Raw genomic sequence first — 12,395 nt, forward strand, 5'->3', positions numbered from 1 at the left:
ATATCCCTCTCCTACAGAAAAATACAGTTGCGGTTGATATATTATCAATTATATATTTTAAAAACAACTGTTTCTGTAATGTGGACATTACAGAAACTATTTGGAATTTGTCTGCGTTGTCATGACCGCTCTTTCCTGTGGATTTCTGAACATAACGCACCAAACAAAAGGAGGTATTTTGGATATAAAAATCATCTTTATGGAACAAAAGGAACATTTATTGTGTAACTGGGAGTCTCGCAAAGATCATCAAAGGTAAACAATTCATTTGATTGCTTTTCTGATTTTCGTGCCCAAGCTACTTGATGCTAGGTGTACATAATGTTTTGTCGAGTGATCGATTACCGTACACAAACACTTGGATTGCTTTCGCTGTAAAGCATATTTTCAAAATCTGAAACGACAGGTGGATAAACAAAAGGCTAAGCTGTGTTTCGCTATATTGCACTTGTGATTTCATGAATATAAATATTTTTAGTAATATTATTTGAATGTGGCGCTATGCAATTCAGCGGTTGTTGATGACAATTATCCCGTTAACGGGATGGCAGCCATAAGAAGTTAATCACCAACCTTGGTTTTATACGGTTCCTGATTAGATTATACACTCCAGCAAAGTAGGGGGTGTTATGCACATTATCAGTCTATTTAAAAACTGCCAGTACACTCAAAGTAGAAGAGACAGAAATGGACTACTTTAAAATGTAGATATTCCTCAAAGGTGCTGCCCATGCTGTCACAAAAGTGGCCATTGCAAAGACAGGAGATGAGCTCTCTAGTACATCTCTATGAGACAGACCTGCTGGTAGAGGTTCTCCCAGTAGTCCTGAGTCATCAGTCTGAACAGAGACAGGAAGGCCCAGCTGAACGTGTCAAAACTGGTGTAGCCGTAATCTGGGTTCCGGCCCGCTTTGATGCACCAGAATCCCTCTGGGCACAGCCTACAACAAACAACAAGCCAATCATAATCCCTATCTCTGCTTTCACAATATCTGGTTTTCACAATAAGTCTATTTTGATGTTAAAGCACAAAGACATGCACGAGGACAAGCACACACGCACACATTCGCATGCATAAGCAAACCACGCACACAAGCACAATTAATAATGCATCCTGACGATCAGATACAAAGACAGTAATGTGGGCTCGATCTTACCCGGCACCACTGCCATTTCCACAAAGCAAAGCATCTTTTTTACCTGGGAGGTAGTAATAATTTTCTACAGGAAAAAGAGACAAAATCAATCTTTCGCCAACTGCAAAAAGAATAAATGATTTCCATCCTCAATACCTTCACACAGCATTGTAACTAGAGAACAGTTCAAAGCTTTATTCACAAAAAAAGCACTTTCTCTGGTCGTTAAAAATGCTCAATCTATTTTCTCCCCTCTTACCCCATAGTTGCCCAGGTCCTAGTGTTATGGCCATCAGGGTGCCACTGCCATTTTCCCCACTTGGGTGATGACTCAATACCCTCCGTGTTGACAAGCTAAACGTTCCACTAGTATCATCCACCAACAGGCAGTGTTATGATGAACCGCCAAACTACTTCCCACCAGAAGCTCTTACAAACCCCTCAGCCATTCCTGTCATTTTACATTACGCTCTTTAGCCAGGATCTGCTCGTTTGGCTGCTAGCAATGAGCTGTGACTCACACACTGTAGTCTGAGGCTTGTAGCATCACTAACCCTCCATTGACTGTCTGAAGCCAAAGAAACATGCTTACTGGGATCATTCGTGTAATAGGTCCAGTTGAACGAGCTGGTCTTGTTGAGGTCCGTCCCATTAAAGTCGACTGAATCATCAAAGAGGTTGGTTGAGTTAAGAGGGATCCTTAAACATTTGTTTCTTAAATTCCCCATGAACAGCTGCAGGCCTACTAGGGCAAAGACACTTAGGCAGAATACAGTGAGGATCATCACGTCTGACAGTTTCTTCACTGACTGGATCAGCGCTCCCACAATGGTCTTCAGGCCTGCAGGACACGACAGAACCTCACTGTTATTCGCATAGGAGTCTTATACAGTGTATGCAAAGAAGACACCTTCATTTGTACACAATGTAAACATCACAGCATGAAACAGCATGTCTGTTGCTTCATATGTTTAAAAAAAAACAAATGTGTGGATATGTCCAAAAGCAGCTGCTCATATAATTGTCAGAGATTGGAACGCTGACAGTGCGGTCCAATTCGACTGTCTCGATGGGTCGTACACCACGAGGATGAGGTTTCATCTGTTACCCCTAGGGTTGCAAAGGGAGGGTATATTACTGGAAACGTTCAAAGTTTACCAGTAAACTACCAGAATTTTGGTATCATTAATTTATTATAATTATTTCAAGACATCTAGACATCATTTATTTCAAGACATCTAGTGGCCCTTTGGGGATATGTCTGTAATTATCTCTGACCTCTGTGTGGCCTTATCACATGTAAAATATATGACATCATTAAATAAGATGATTTAAAAATATAAAACAACAAAGCTGTTAAACATTATCTTAAATATAAACTGTCAACTTAGTGAATACTATTGGTGTTTAATATTAGCATTTCAGCATAATATACTTTATATATTTTTTGCCAACTTTATATTTATTTTACTAGGTCAATATGTATTTGTTATCAACGTTTTGGCGTCAAACTGATGGCAGTTGTGAAGAAAAGACAATATCTGGAATAATTGCAGAGTTAAATGAAAATAATGCCATTGTTGATTAGATGCTTTTTTTCATTAATTAGGCAATTTTCTTTAAAACCATATGGTCTATCTACTAGAAACTCAGACAATACGGACACATACATACCAAATGAATACTATATGTGTTTTTTTTTTTAAGTTATTAAATTATGAATGACCAAATGTACGATATATTGCAGTGGATTTTCTGTTAATTACCCAAATTACTGAAGATTCTGGCAACTTTGGTAAATTACCGATATCTTTGCAACCCTAGTTATCCCATGTTCTTTTCTCCACTAGAGTTATATGAGCCATTATAAGCACATCGTCTTTTCCGTCTAAGATCAAAATCCCAGTAATATGTTTATAGCACACATCCATAAATGACAATGTAGCTAAAAATAAAGTTCTTTAGTGCTCTACAGGTGATTATAAAAACCAATATGCCTACTCATAGTTGTTATAATGTCCAGGCAGTTCTCGCCACAATTGACATACTGTGCATCCGGAGAGTATTCAGACCCCTTTCCTTTTTTCACATGTTGTTACGTTGCAGCCTTATTCTAAAATGGATTAAATACAAATAAAAAACTCATCAATCTACGCACAATACCCCATAATGGCAAAGCAAAAACAGTCAAGGGGTCTGAATACTTTCCAAATGCACTGTATGTATGCTGTACTGTAGATATGCCAGTGTGCTATAAACCTTACTAAGAGCTTGGATCAGAAAACATGTCTCAGAGTACAATAACAAAAGCATGCATGTCTGTGGGGGTGGACATGCATCACGATTAGCTCTGACATATGACACACCCTTACTAGACCAACAGCACAGTCGGGAGCAGTTGAATGAAGGCAGACACCCCAGTCAGGGAGGACAATGACAAGCAACCATCCCAAACAGCAAAGGAAGGAGAGGAGAGCTGGACAGCACCAGAAACGCAATTACACAAGCTGGATGTAAACAGTCTCATGCAAACAAAATCCACTAAACCCCCAAGTCTGTTCTGGAGAAATAAACAAATTAAGAAATAAAATAGTAGGTCTAAAAGCAGGGAATCCTTTCCATTTCAAGGAACTGCTTCAGATTACTGATTTTACTGGCCACATTACAACATGAGAGGCAAACCATCAGACCTAAATAAAAACGTAAAGGTGAAGTGACCCTTAAACTTTGATGGAGTGAGTAGTACATTACCACCCTTTGGCCCCTAAACCTTAACCCTTAACCTTGCTCTCACCTGGGATGACCGATATAGTTTTCAAAGCTCGGAGAACCCTGAACGTTCTCAGTGCTGAGACATTGCCCAGGTCCACAAACTCTGTGACATATCTGTAATAAGGGGTAGGACACAAACAGACGCCATGACAGGACAACAGAGAGCAGTCGGAGGAAACATGACACAAGGAAGGGGCTGGCTGACAACTGGCAGCAGGCACTCCTTACCTGGGATAACTGAAATAGTTTTCAAAGCTCTTAGTACTCTGAAAGTGCGAAGAGCTGAAACATTGCCTAGGTTTACAAACTCTGTTACATACCTGCAGGAAAATTCACAATTACAATAGAGCTTGTGTAGTTCAGGAAAAAAGACATTCATGTTACATGGCAAGGGCCTTAAACCCCTCAAACACCATTACAAGGTGGGATAGACAATAGGTGTGAGGAGTCTGAGGACAATTAACAAGGATTAACACTATCAAAGTTCACGTTAGTCTGAGCAGTATGAGTGCCTCAATATTCATCATGGTTTTGTACATACAGGAACTTGCAACCATCCTAACGCAGTATTGCAATACAACTGTTCTCTTGTGTAAGTCACCAACAATGAATGCACTAACAACACAAAGAATAAACCAAGGTGGCATGTTGCCCCTGAACAACAAACAGAATCGATGTTGTAATCTAAATCGACATTCGCCCTGTACTTGTTGTAACTCATCTGCCTCAAGCAGCAAAAACAAACCGTAGTGAAGTCTGGTAGGTGTTAGTAGAAATACATGTAGGCAAAATTACTAGCCGTGTAGAAGTGGGTTTGTTGTGAGAATTTTATATAGTGAACATTAGTGACTGTACAGCAGGGGTCCCCAATTACATTCAGCCTGGGCCAATTTTTCCTTGAGCGGATGGTCGGGGGGCCAGGACAAAGTTATAAATCATTTGTATACTGCAAATTCACCGCAAGAATTACGAACATATTTAGTATCTGACAAAAAACGAATAATTTCAAACCTTGATTACATTGGGATACAATTCACATATGCCTCTCTATTTATGCTTGGGAATACTTTGGAACAGATTTCCTACATTTAAATCACTTTTGGGTTGATTTTCGGGTGATTTTACAGTCTTTTATGTCCAACAACGAAAATTATAAACAAAAAATATATACCTTAGGGGCCAAATAAAATAACCCGCGTGCTGAATTTGGATCGCGGGCTGCCTATTGGGGAACCCCGGTGGACAGTGTTGCCAATAGTTACACACTGTAGGTAAGTAATAATATCAGAAGCTAATAATAGTCCTTATTAAAGCTACAGACGACTCCTATTACTGATCATAACAGGAAAATGAGAGAATACTTACGCCATGACAATAACACAGAAATCCAACCAGTTCCATGGGTCTCGGAGAAAGGTAAACTTCCCGACACAGAAGCCCCTTGCCAGAATTTTTATAAGAGATTCAAATGTATAGATTCCAGTGAATGTGTACCTGTTGGAAACAAAGAGGACTGTTTAGTCTACATAGATTACTGTGTGTGTATTGTGGAAGAGTGTCGATTTCGGGGTAAGACGATGACTTACTCGACATTCTTTGTCCAGTCTGGGGGCTGACTCAGGGTCATAAACGCACAGTTGGTAAGGATAGTCAACATGATTACCATGCTGAACAATGTGGAGGCAATTGTCAAGGAAACGGAACTGTCCAGACCTATTGATTCAATATTCATTACACATATCATGCAATACAACACTTGACTCTGGCATAAAACGTACACCTCTCACAACTAGGAGATAATGCCCGAGAAGCCTGTGTTTGGAGGATATATTGTGCCACCGCCTTCGAGGGCCTTATCACTTTTATACAACGGGTTACCAACATATTCAAATAACGATTGACATATTTTTGTTGAACATTTTATTTTGATGCATTTTCAGTCTTTTTGTTCACTATCTATGGACGCTACCCAGTTGTTCAGTCATTCGTTCGAAATGTGCTATTACAAATACTGGCTGGCAACGTTCTTATCCCTTGCACAAAAAGTGCAGCCAGAATAACAGCAAAGTAGCTGCATTTGCGCTTGTTTAAGCTGTTGTCTGGATACATTTATTTGGATACATCCATAACAATGAGCTAATGAGGCACGATTTCGCCTGGCATAGAAAATGGGCTCACTCGTCAGGACACTGTTGTTCAGAGGAGCTAGGTCAGCTAGCCAACAACACAGCTAACACAATCACTTCAAACTGAAGAAGGAAATTCAGCAAATTAGCTGCACTTTGTTTTGTTTTACCTGTTTTCTATTGATATTTCTTTGACATGTTCATTACTATGGGACAGCTAGAGATCTAATTTGCATATTGAAACAATGTTACAAATGTTGGAGAGACAGCCAGCAAGATTTATACAAATCTCCATTGTTGAAAATGAAATGTTAGTCTAAAAGAAATGTGAGAAATGTGATAATGTCTAGATGCTTTTTATAGTGGAGATCAAGTTTATAAATTGCTTGGCTGGGCTGATGGGACAGTGAATTGCGCAGTTAACAGGCATTTTAATGTCATAGATTTAGCCGGTGGTAAGTTGTGGAATAGACACTGGCTGGAATGTGGTTTCAACCAATCAGCATTCAGGATTAGACCCACGCGTTGTATAAAGTGCATTATAAACTGGGTGGTTCGATCCCTGAATGCTGATTGACTGACAGCCATGCTATATAAGACCCTATAACACGGGTATATTTTGACTGCTCTAATTACGCTGGTAACCAGTTTATCATAGCAATAAGGCAGCTCAGGAGTTTGTGGTATATGGCCAATATACCACGGCTAAGGGCTGTGTCCAGGCACTCCACTTTGCGTTGTGTATAAGAACAACCCTTAGCCGTGGTATATTGGCCATATACCCCCCGGGCCTTAATGCTTAAATCATTATCTGTACAAACAAGATACAGACATGCGATATAGGACACATATTTATTTGACCTCAAAAACATGAAATGTGGTTAATCCTTTTCTAATCGAAGGATATGAGTGTACCAAAACCTTAATTGATATTCTTCTAAGAGGGTTGAAGGGGTTTAAGACATACAATGCAGGAGTGGCGTTGAAGCGGAAGATGGCCTTCCCTCGGTTCAACACTATAAAGGTCTGTGAGAAAGAGAGAGAGAGAGAGAGAGAGAGAGAGAGAGAGAGAGAGAGAGAGAGAGAGAGAGAGAGAGGGGAGAGAGAGAGAGAGAGAGAGAGAGAGAGAGAGAGAGAGAGAGAGAGAGAGAGAGTGTCAACACATATTCCTGGTCACTTATGAGTGATGGAAATTATTCACAAAAAGAAGGACAACACAACACCAGCTTCTGTTATTGCTATAACACACGTTGTAGAGCACAGTGGTACTCTGTGGTGTTGTGATATGTCTCCCCTGAAATTGTCAGAAGGGAGCCCTATCAATCATAGCTTTTCTGTCACCTTGGATACAAAATTTCTGGATGGATAACAGTGTGCTTCATCAATTTGTCCTACATAATAACTGAACTTGGATCTGACAACAGAGATACTGCAACTCTGGGTAATCACATTGCCTGACATAGAGATATCTCACTGCACAGAATACACATGACAGGATAGACAGTACTAGTTTGCATAAACATAAACACTCTGCTCAAAATATGACATGGATCCAAATGCTTTCCAATACTGCCTTAACCCTTCACAACTCATCCAAACATCCTCTCCTTGGTTTCAAAGCCCAGCTCTTTGGGATGACCAATCCCACTCACTTTCTGATTGCTGTAGAAGGTGTCCAAGTCCTCCAGTGGTGTAGACACCAATCCTTTGGGAATGTCCCCATATATGAATGGCAGTGATTTGCCAGCCTCCAGGTCACTGCTGGGCTTAGGCCCGTCGTCGTCATCGTTGTTGGGCTTCGCCTTGGACTTCTTGGCGTTCTCGTCAGCGATCCGCCTCTCGATGGCATCGAGGGACTCACGACAAAACGGGCGGAAGCTGTCTGGTCCTGGCGGTACAAGCTGCTGTTCCATCATTTCATCCTGCACTTTCAGAGTGAACGGCTAGCCTCCTGCATTAGAAAGAGCTGAAGAAACAAGAGGGAGAAACTCCAGTAAGAGGCAAGTGTAGTGACTGAGCGTCGACTACTGAGGCAATGATATCCTAAAAACTACATTCAATCTGAAAAAATATTTCTGTTGCAGGAAATGTGCAACCTTTATAAGTGCCTAACACACTGACTTGGACAATATGATTCCATTATAATCTTACACTTACAACCATCCAATATCACACAGGTACCAGTGAGAAGGAAAACAAAAATGCTTTCCATGCCACTCTTTGGCGGCCAAACCATCAATATGAGGTACTTCACAGTCTATTCTTCACACCTATCACTTCACTTTTTCTAAAGAAAACAACCCAATGAGTGGAGGGGAGATCTGGCTGTGGACAGATCCCACAGAGGACAAGTAGCTGGTCCTAAAAAGTCTAGAGAGACCTGCCCATGCTCTTCAATCCACAGCAACTACCTGGGGAAAACTCAGTCAGATGTGACATTATAATACAGTACATGGGATTAAACGGAGGGATTCCGCATCAGATGCGGCTTCTAGTTTAACCCATTACTCTCTGTTCCAGAGCCAATCACACAGACAACAGCTAGGAGGCATGGTCTCGTCCAGAGCCCAAAGTTTCCACTATAAAATGTCACAGTGTAAAGAGTAGGGACGAGACAGAGGGAGAGGCTGAGTTTCCAAATCGACTCAGAGAGTAGTAACATGATGCACAGGGACACTGCGATGGCGATATCAAGCATCCCTTTACTACTGCTTCTTCTGCATCTGTCACATCTGCTTTATCACTTTGTCATTGGCTTTACAGTGCAATAAAACACATTGTTTGTCTTGTCGGATTCAAGAAATCAATCACTAACACACTGTTCAATGCTGGATTGGATTTAACATAAATCACGTCAATATGTCAACATAGTAAAACCCACCAAGGGATTTAGTGAAACTAAAGCAGTTGTTGTAACCTCTGTTTGAGGTGTCTTTGTGCTCTGGCATGGCAAATTATCATATCTCCCCATATTCTTCATGTGAGTGGTGGTGTTGTGGGTTGTGACTATTAATGATTTGAAAAGCAAATAAATACATTATACTAGAAATACCTTTATTGTCACAGCTGTGATGGACTAGTTTGACTCTTTAGCCAGCTGTGCACAAATTGACCCTGAATTTGGAATGAACTCATAAGTGCCTATGATCGCCATTACTACTGTATGCAACTCACACATCTTCTAATCAATTTAATGGCTAGTCGGCGCATATAATTTTCCTTCATTAAATGGAAAAAGTCATCAAGAAATGGCTTTCCAGTAAAAGTTTTTCTGTACAGAATTTGCCAGTGGTAACTGTGTACGAAATTCAGCCACATTAGCTTATTTAAAATTCATCCTATTGTTGGCCTTACTGCATATGACAAATTGACCTCAAAGCCAAAGCCAAAGCCAAACTTTATACTATAGTTACCAAAAGGACAAAAATACATTTTGAAAACATTCAGACTACTCTATTCTATACAGTACATCTTCCAAATGGGATAGGAAAATATATATATTCGCAACAGTTGAATAAAGAGTTTCACAACAGTTTCATTAGGACATAGTCATGGCATGCATATTGCTTGTGGTTACACACCTGAGTGCATGCACTGAAGGAGCAGAGCACATGCACAAGTAGCAGCAGTTATGAAAATAGTGCAATGAACAGCTGACACCTGCTTCCTGAATAATAGAACCAATTATTCAGAATTAAATATTTTATATTGTAAAACAAAATAAAGCATAGATTTCATATTCAAGCCTTGAGGGGTGACAAATCTATCTAATATAGCCAATATTTTCATTTTCTATGTCCGAAAACAGCGTCTGGGCATAAGATTTGGATGAAGATTTCTACTTCAACAAGTCAGCAGCTGTTGGATGTACCTGCTCATTCCGTACCAGTCCCTAATCCCCGGGACTCAAAACAGAAAGAGACGGTGCAAGAGAGGCAAAAGAGTGGGCTCCCTGATGAGACTACGTCGGTGAGTAAATGAAATGCCTCTACCCTCTGTTCTATAGGTGAACGTACAATCACTATCCTATCAACGGGACCTGAAGAACAAGGACATGGTCAAGAGTGCTTTGTCAAGAGTGAACGGCAGCTTCAGGTAAGGTTAAGGGGGAGGCGTGTGTCTCTTTGCTAACAATAGCTAGTGTGTGATCTCTAATATTAAGGAAGTCTCAAGGTTTTGCTTGCCTGAGTTAGAATACCTCATGATAAACTGCAGACCATACTATTTACAAAGAGAGTTTTCATCTATATTGTAGCTATCTATTTACCACAACAATCCGGTGCTGGCACTAAGACTGCACTCAATGAGCAGAAATGCTTACTTACAGGCTCTAACCAATGGTGCGAAAAAAAGGTATGTGTGTGTGTGAAGGTAAGTAAAGAAATAAAACAACAGTAAAAAGACATTTGAAAAAAGAGTAGCAAGGCTATATACAGACACCTCTTAGTCAGGCTTATTGAGGTAGTATGTACATGTGGGTCTGGTTAAAGTGATTATGCATATATGATGAACAGAGAGTAGCAGCAGCATAAAAGAGGGGTTGGGGGGTGGTGGGACACAATGCAGATAGCCCGGTTAGCCAATGTACGGGAGCACTGGTTGGTCGGCCCAATTGAGGTAGTATGTACATGAATGCATAGTTAAAGTGACTATGCATATAAGATAAACAGAGAGTAGCAGCAGCATAAAAGAGGGGTTGGGGGGGCACACAATGCAAATAGTCTGGGTAACCATTTGGTTACCTGTTCAAGAGTCTTATGGCTTGGGGGTAATAACTGTTGAGACGCCTTTTTGTCCTAGACTTGGCACTTCGGTACCGGTTGCCATGCGGTAGTAGAGAGAACAGTCTATGACTGGGGTGGCTTGGGTCTTTGACAATTTTTTAGGGCCTTCCTCTGACACCGCCTGGTGTAGAGATGCTGGATGGCAGGCAGCTTAGCCCCAGTGATGTACTGGGCTGTACGCACCTCTGAAGTGGATTGCGGTCGGAGGCCGAGCAATTGCCGTACCAGGAGTGATGCAACCACTCAGGATGCTCTCAATGTTGCAGCTGTAGAACCTTTTGAGGATCTCAGGACCCATGCCAAATCCTTTAAGTTTCCTGAGGGGGAATAGGCTTTGTCGTGCCCTCTTCACGACTGTCTTGGTGTGTTTGGACCAATCATATTTGTTGTTGATGTGGACACCAAGGAATTTGAAGCTCTCAACCTGCTCCACTACAACCCCGTCGATGAGAATGGGGACGTGCTCGGTGCTCCTTTTCCTGTAGTCCACAATCATCTCCTTAGTCTTGGTTACGTTGAGGGATAGGTTGTTATTCTGGCACCACCCGGCCAGGTCTCTGACCTCCTCCCTATAGGCTGTCTCGTCTTTGTCGGTGATCAGGCCTACCACTGTTGTGTCGTCAGCAAACTTAATGATGGTGTTGGAGTCGTGCCTGGCCATGCAGTCGTGGTTGAACAGGGAGTACAGGAGGGGACTGAGCACGCACCCCTGGGGAGCTCCAGTGTTGAGGATCAGCGTGGCAGATGTGTTGTTACCTACCCTCACCACCTGGGGGCGGCCTGTCAGGAAGTCCAGGATCCAGTTGCAGAGGGAGGTGTTTAGTCCCAGGTTCCTTAGCTTGGTGATGAGCTTTGAGGGTACTATGGTGTTGAACGCTGAGCTGTAATCAATGAACAGCATTCTCACATAGGTGTTCCTTTTGTCCAGGTGGGAAAGGCCAGTGTGGAGTGCAATAGAGATTGCATCCTCTGTGGATCTGTTTGGACGGTATGCAAATTGGAGTGGGTCTAGTTTCTGGGATAATGGTGTTGATGTGAGCCATTACCAGCCTTTCAAAGCACTTCATGGCTACGGACGTGAGTGCTACGGGTCTGTAGTCATTTAGGCAGGTTGCCTTTGTGTTCTTGGGCACAGGGACTATGGTGGTCTGCTTGAAGCATGTTGGTATTACAGACTCAATCAGAGACATGAAAATGTCAGTGAAGACACCTGCCAGTTGGTCAGCACATGCCCGGAGCACACGTCCTGGTAATCCGTCTGGCCCCGCAGCCTTGTGTATGTTGACCTGTTTAACTTTTCTAAGGTAGGGGTCAGCATTCAAAATTTTGGATGAAAAGCATGCCCAAATTAAACGTCTTGCTACTCGGGCCCAGAAGATATGATATGCATATGACTGGATAGAAAACATAGATTTGGATAGAAAACACTCTAAAGTTTCCAAAAGTGTTAAAATAGTGTCTGTGAGTATAACAGAACTGATTTGGCAGGCGAAAACCTGATAACCATCCATTCAGGAAGTCGTTTTTTTTCTTGAGCTGCACAGTGACCTGAGCCTTTTTCTATTCAATGTCATTAC

The 12,395-nt window shown here is 41.6% G+C and overlaps 1 protein-coding gene across 2 annotated transcripts in view; it reads right to left on the reverse strand.

Moving 5' to 3' along the window:
- The window catches only part of LOC118367104 (sodium channel protein type 2 subunit alpha-like), a 52,863-nt gene that overhangs the window by 28,762 nt on the left and 11,706 nt on the right, over positions 1–12,395 (reverse strand). The window contains exons 2-9 of one of the 2 annotated variants that reach the window (XM_035750147.2): positions 7,687–8,000; positions 6,942–7,060; positions 5,495–5,584; positions 5,274–5,402; positions 3,931–4,022; positions 1,729–1,977; positions 1,158–1,221; positions 800–941 (exon numbers count right to left, since the gene is read on the reverse strand). In XM_035750147.2, the coding sequence (XP_035606040.2) occupies positions 800–941; positions 1,158–1,221; positions 1,729–1,977; positions 3,931–4,022; positions 5,274–5,402; positions 5,495–5,584; positions 6,942–7,060; positions 7,687–7,950 (1,149 nt within the window). In that variant the 5' untranslated portion in view covers positions 7,951–8,000. Of the gene's footprint in view, positions 1–799; positions 942–1,157; positions 1,222–1,728; positions 1,978–3,930; positions 4,023–4,136; positions 4,229–5,273; positions 5,403–5,494; positions 5,585–6,941; positions 7,061–7,686; positions 8,001–12,395 lie in introns of those variants that run through there. The other variant, XM_052493829.1, reaches the window with a different exon arrangement.

This window comes from Oncorhynchus keta, chromosome 34 (genome assembly GCF_023373465.1).
Source record: "Oncorhynchus keta strain PuntledgeMale-10-30-2019 chromosome 34, Oket_V2, whole genome shotgun sequence".
Classification (NCBI taxonomy): Eukaryota; Metazoa; Chordata; class Actinopteri; order Salmoniformes; family Salmonidae; genus Oncorhynchus; species Oncorhynchus keta.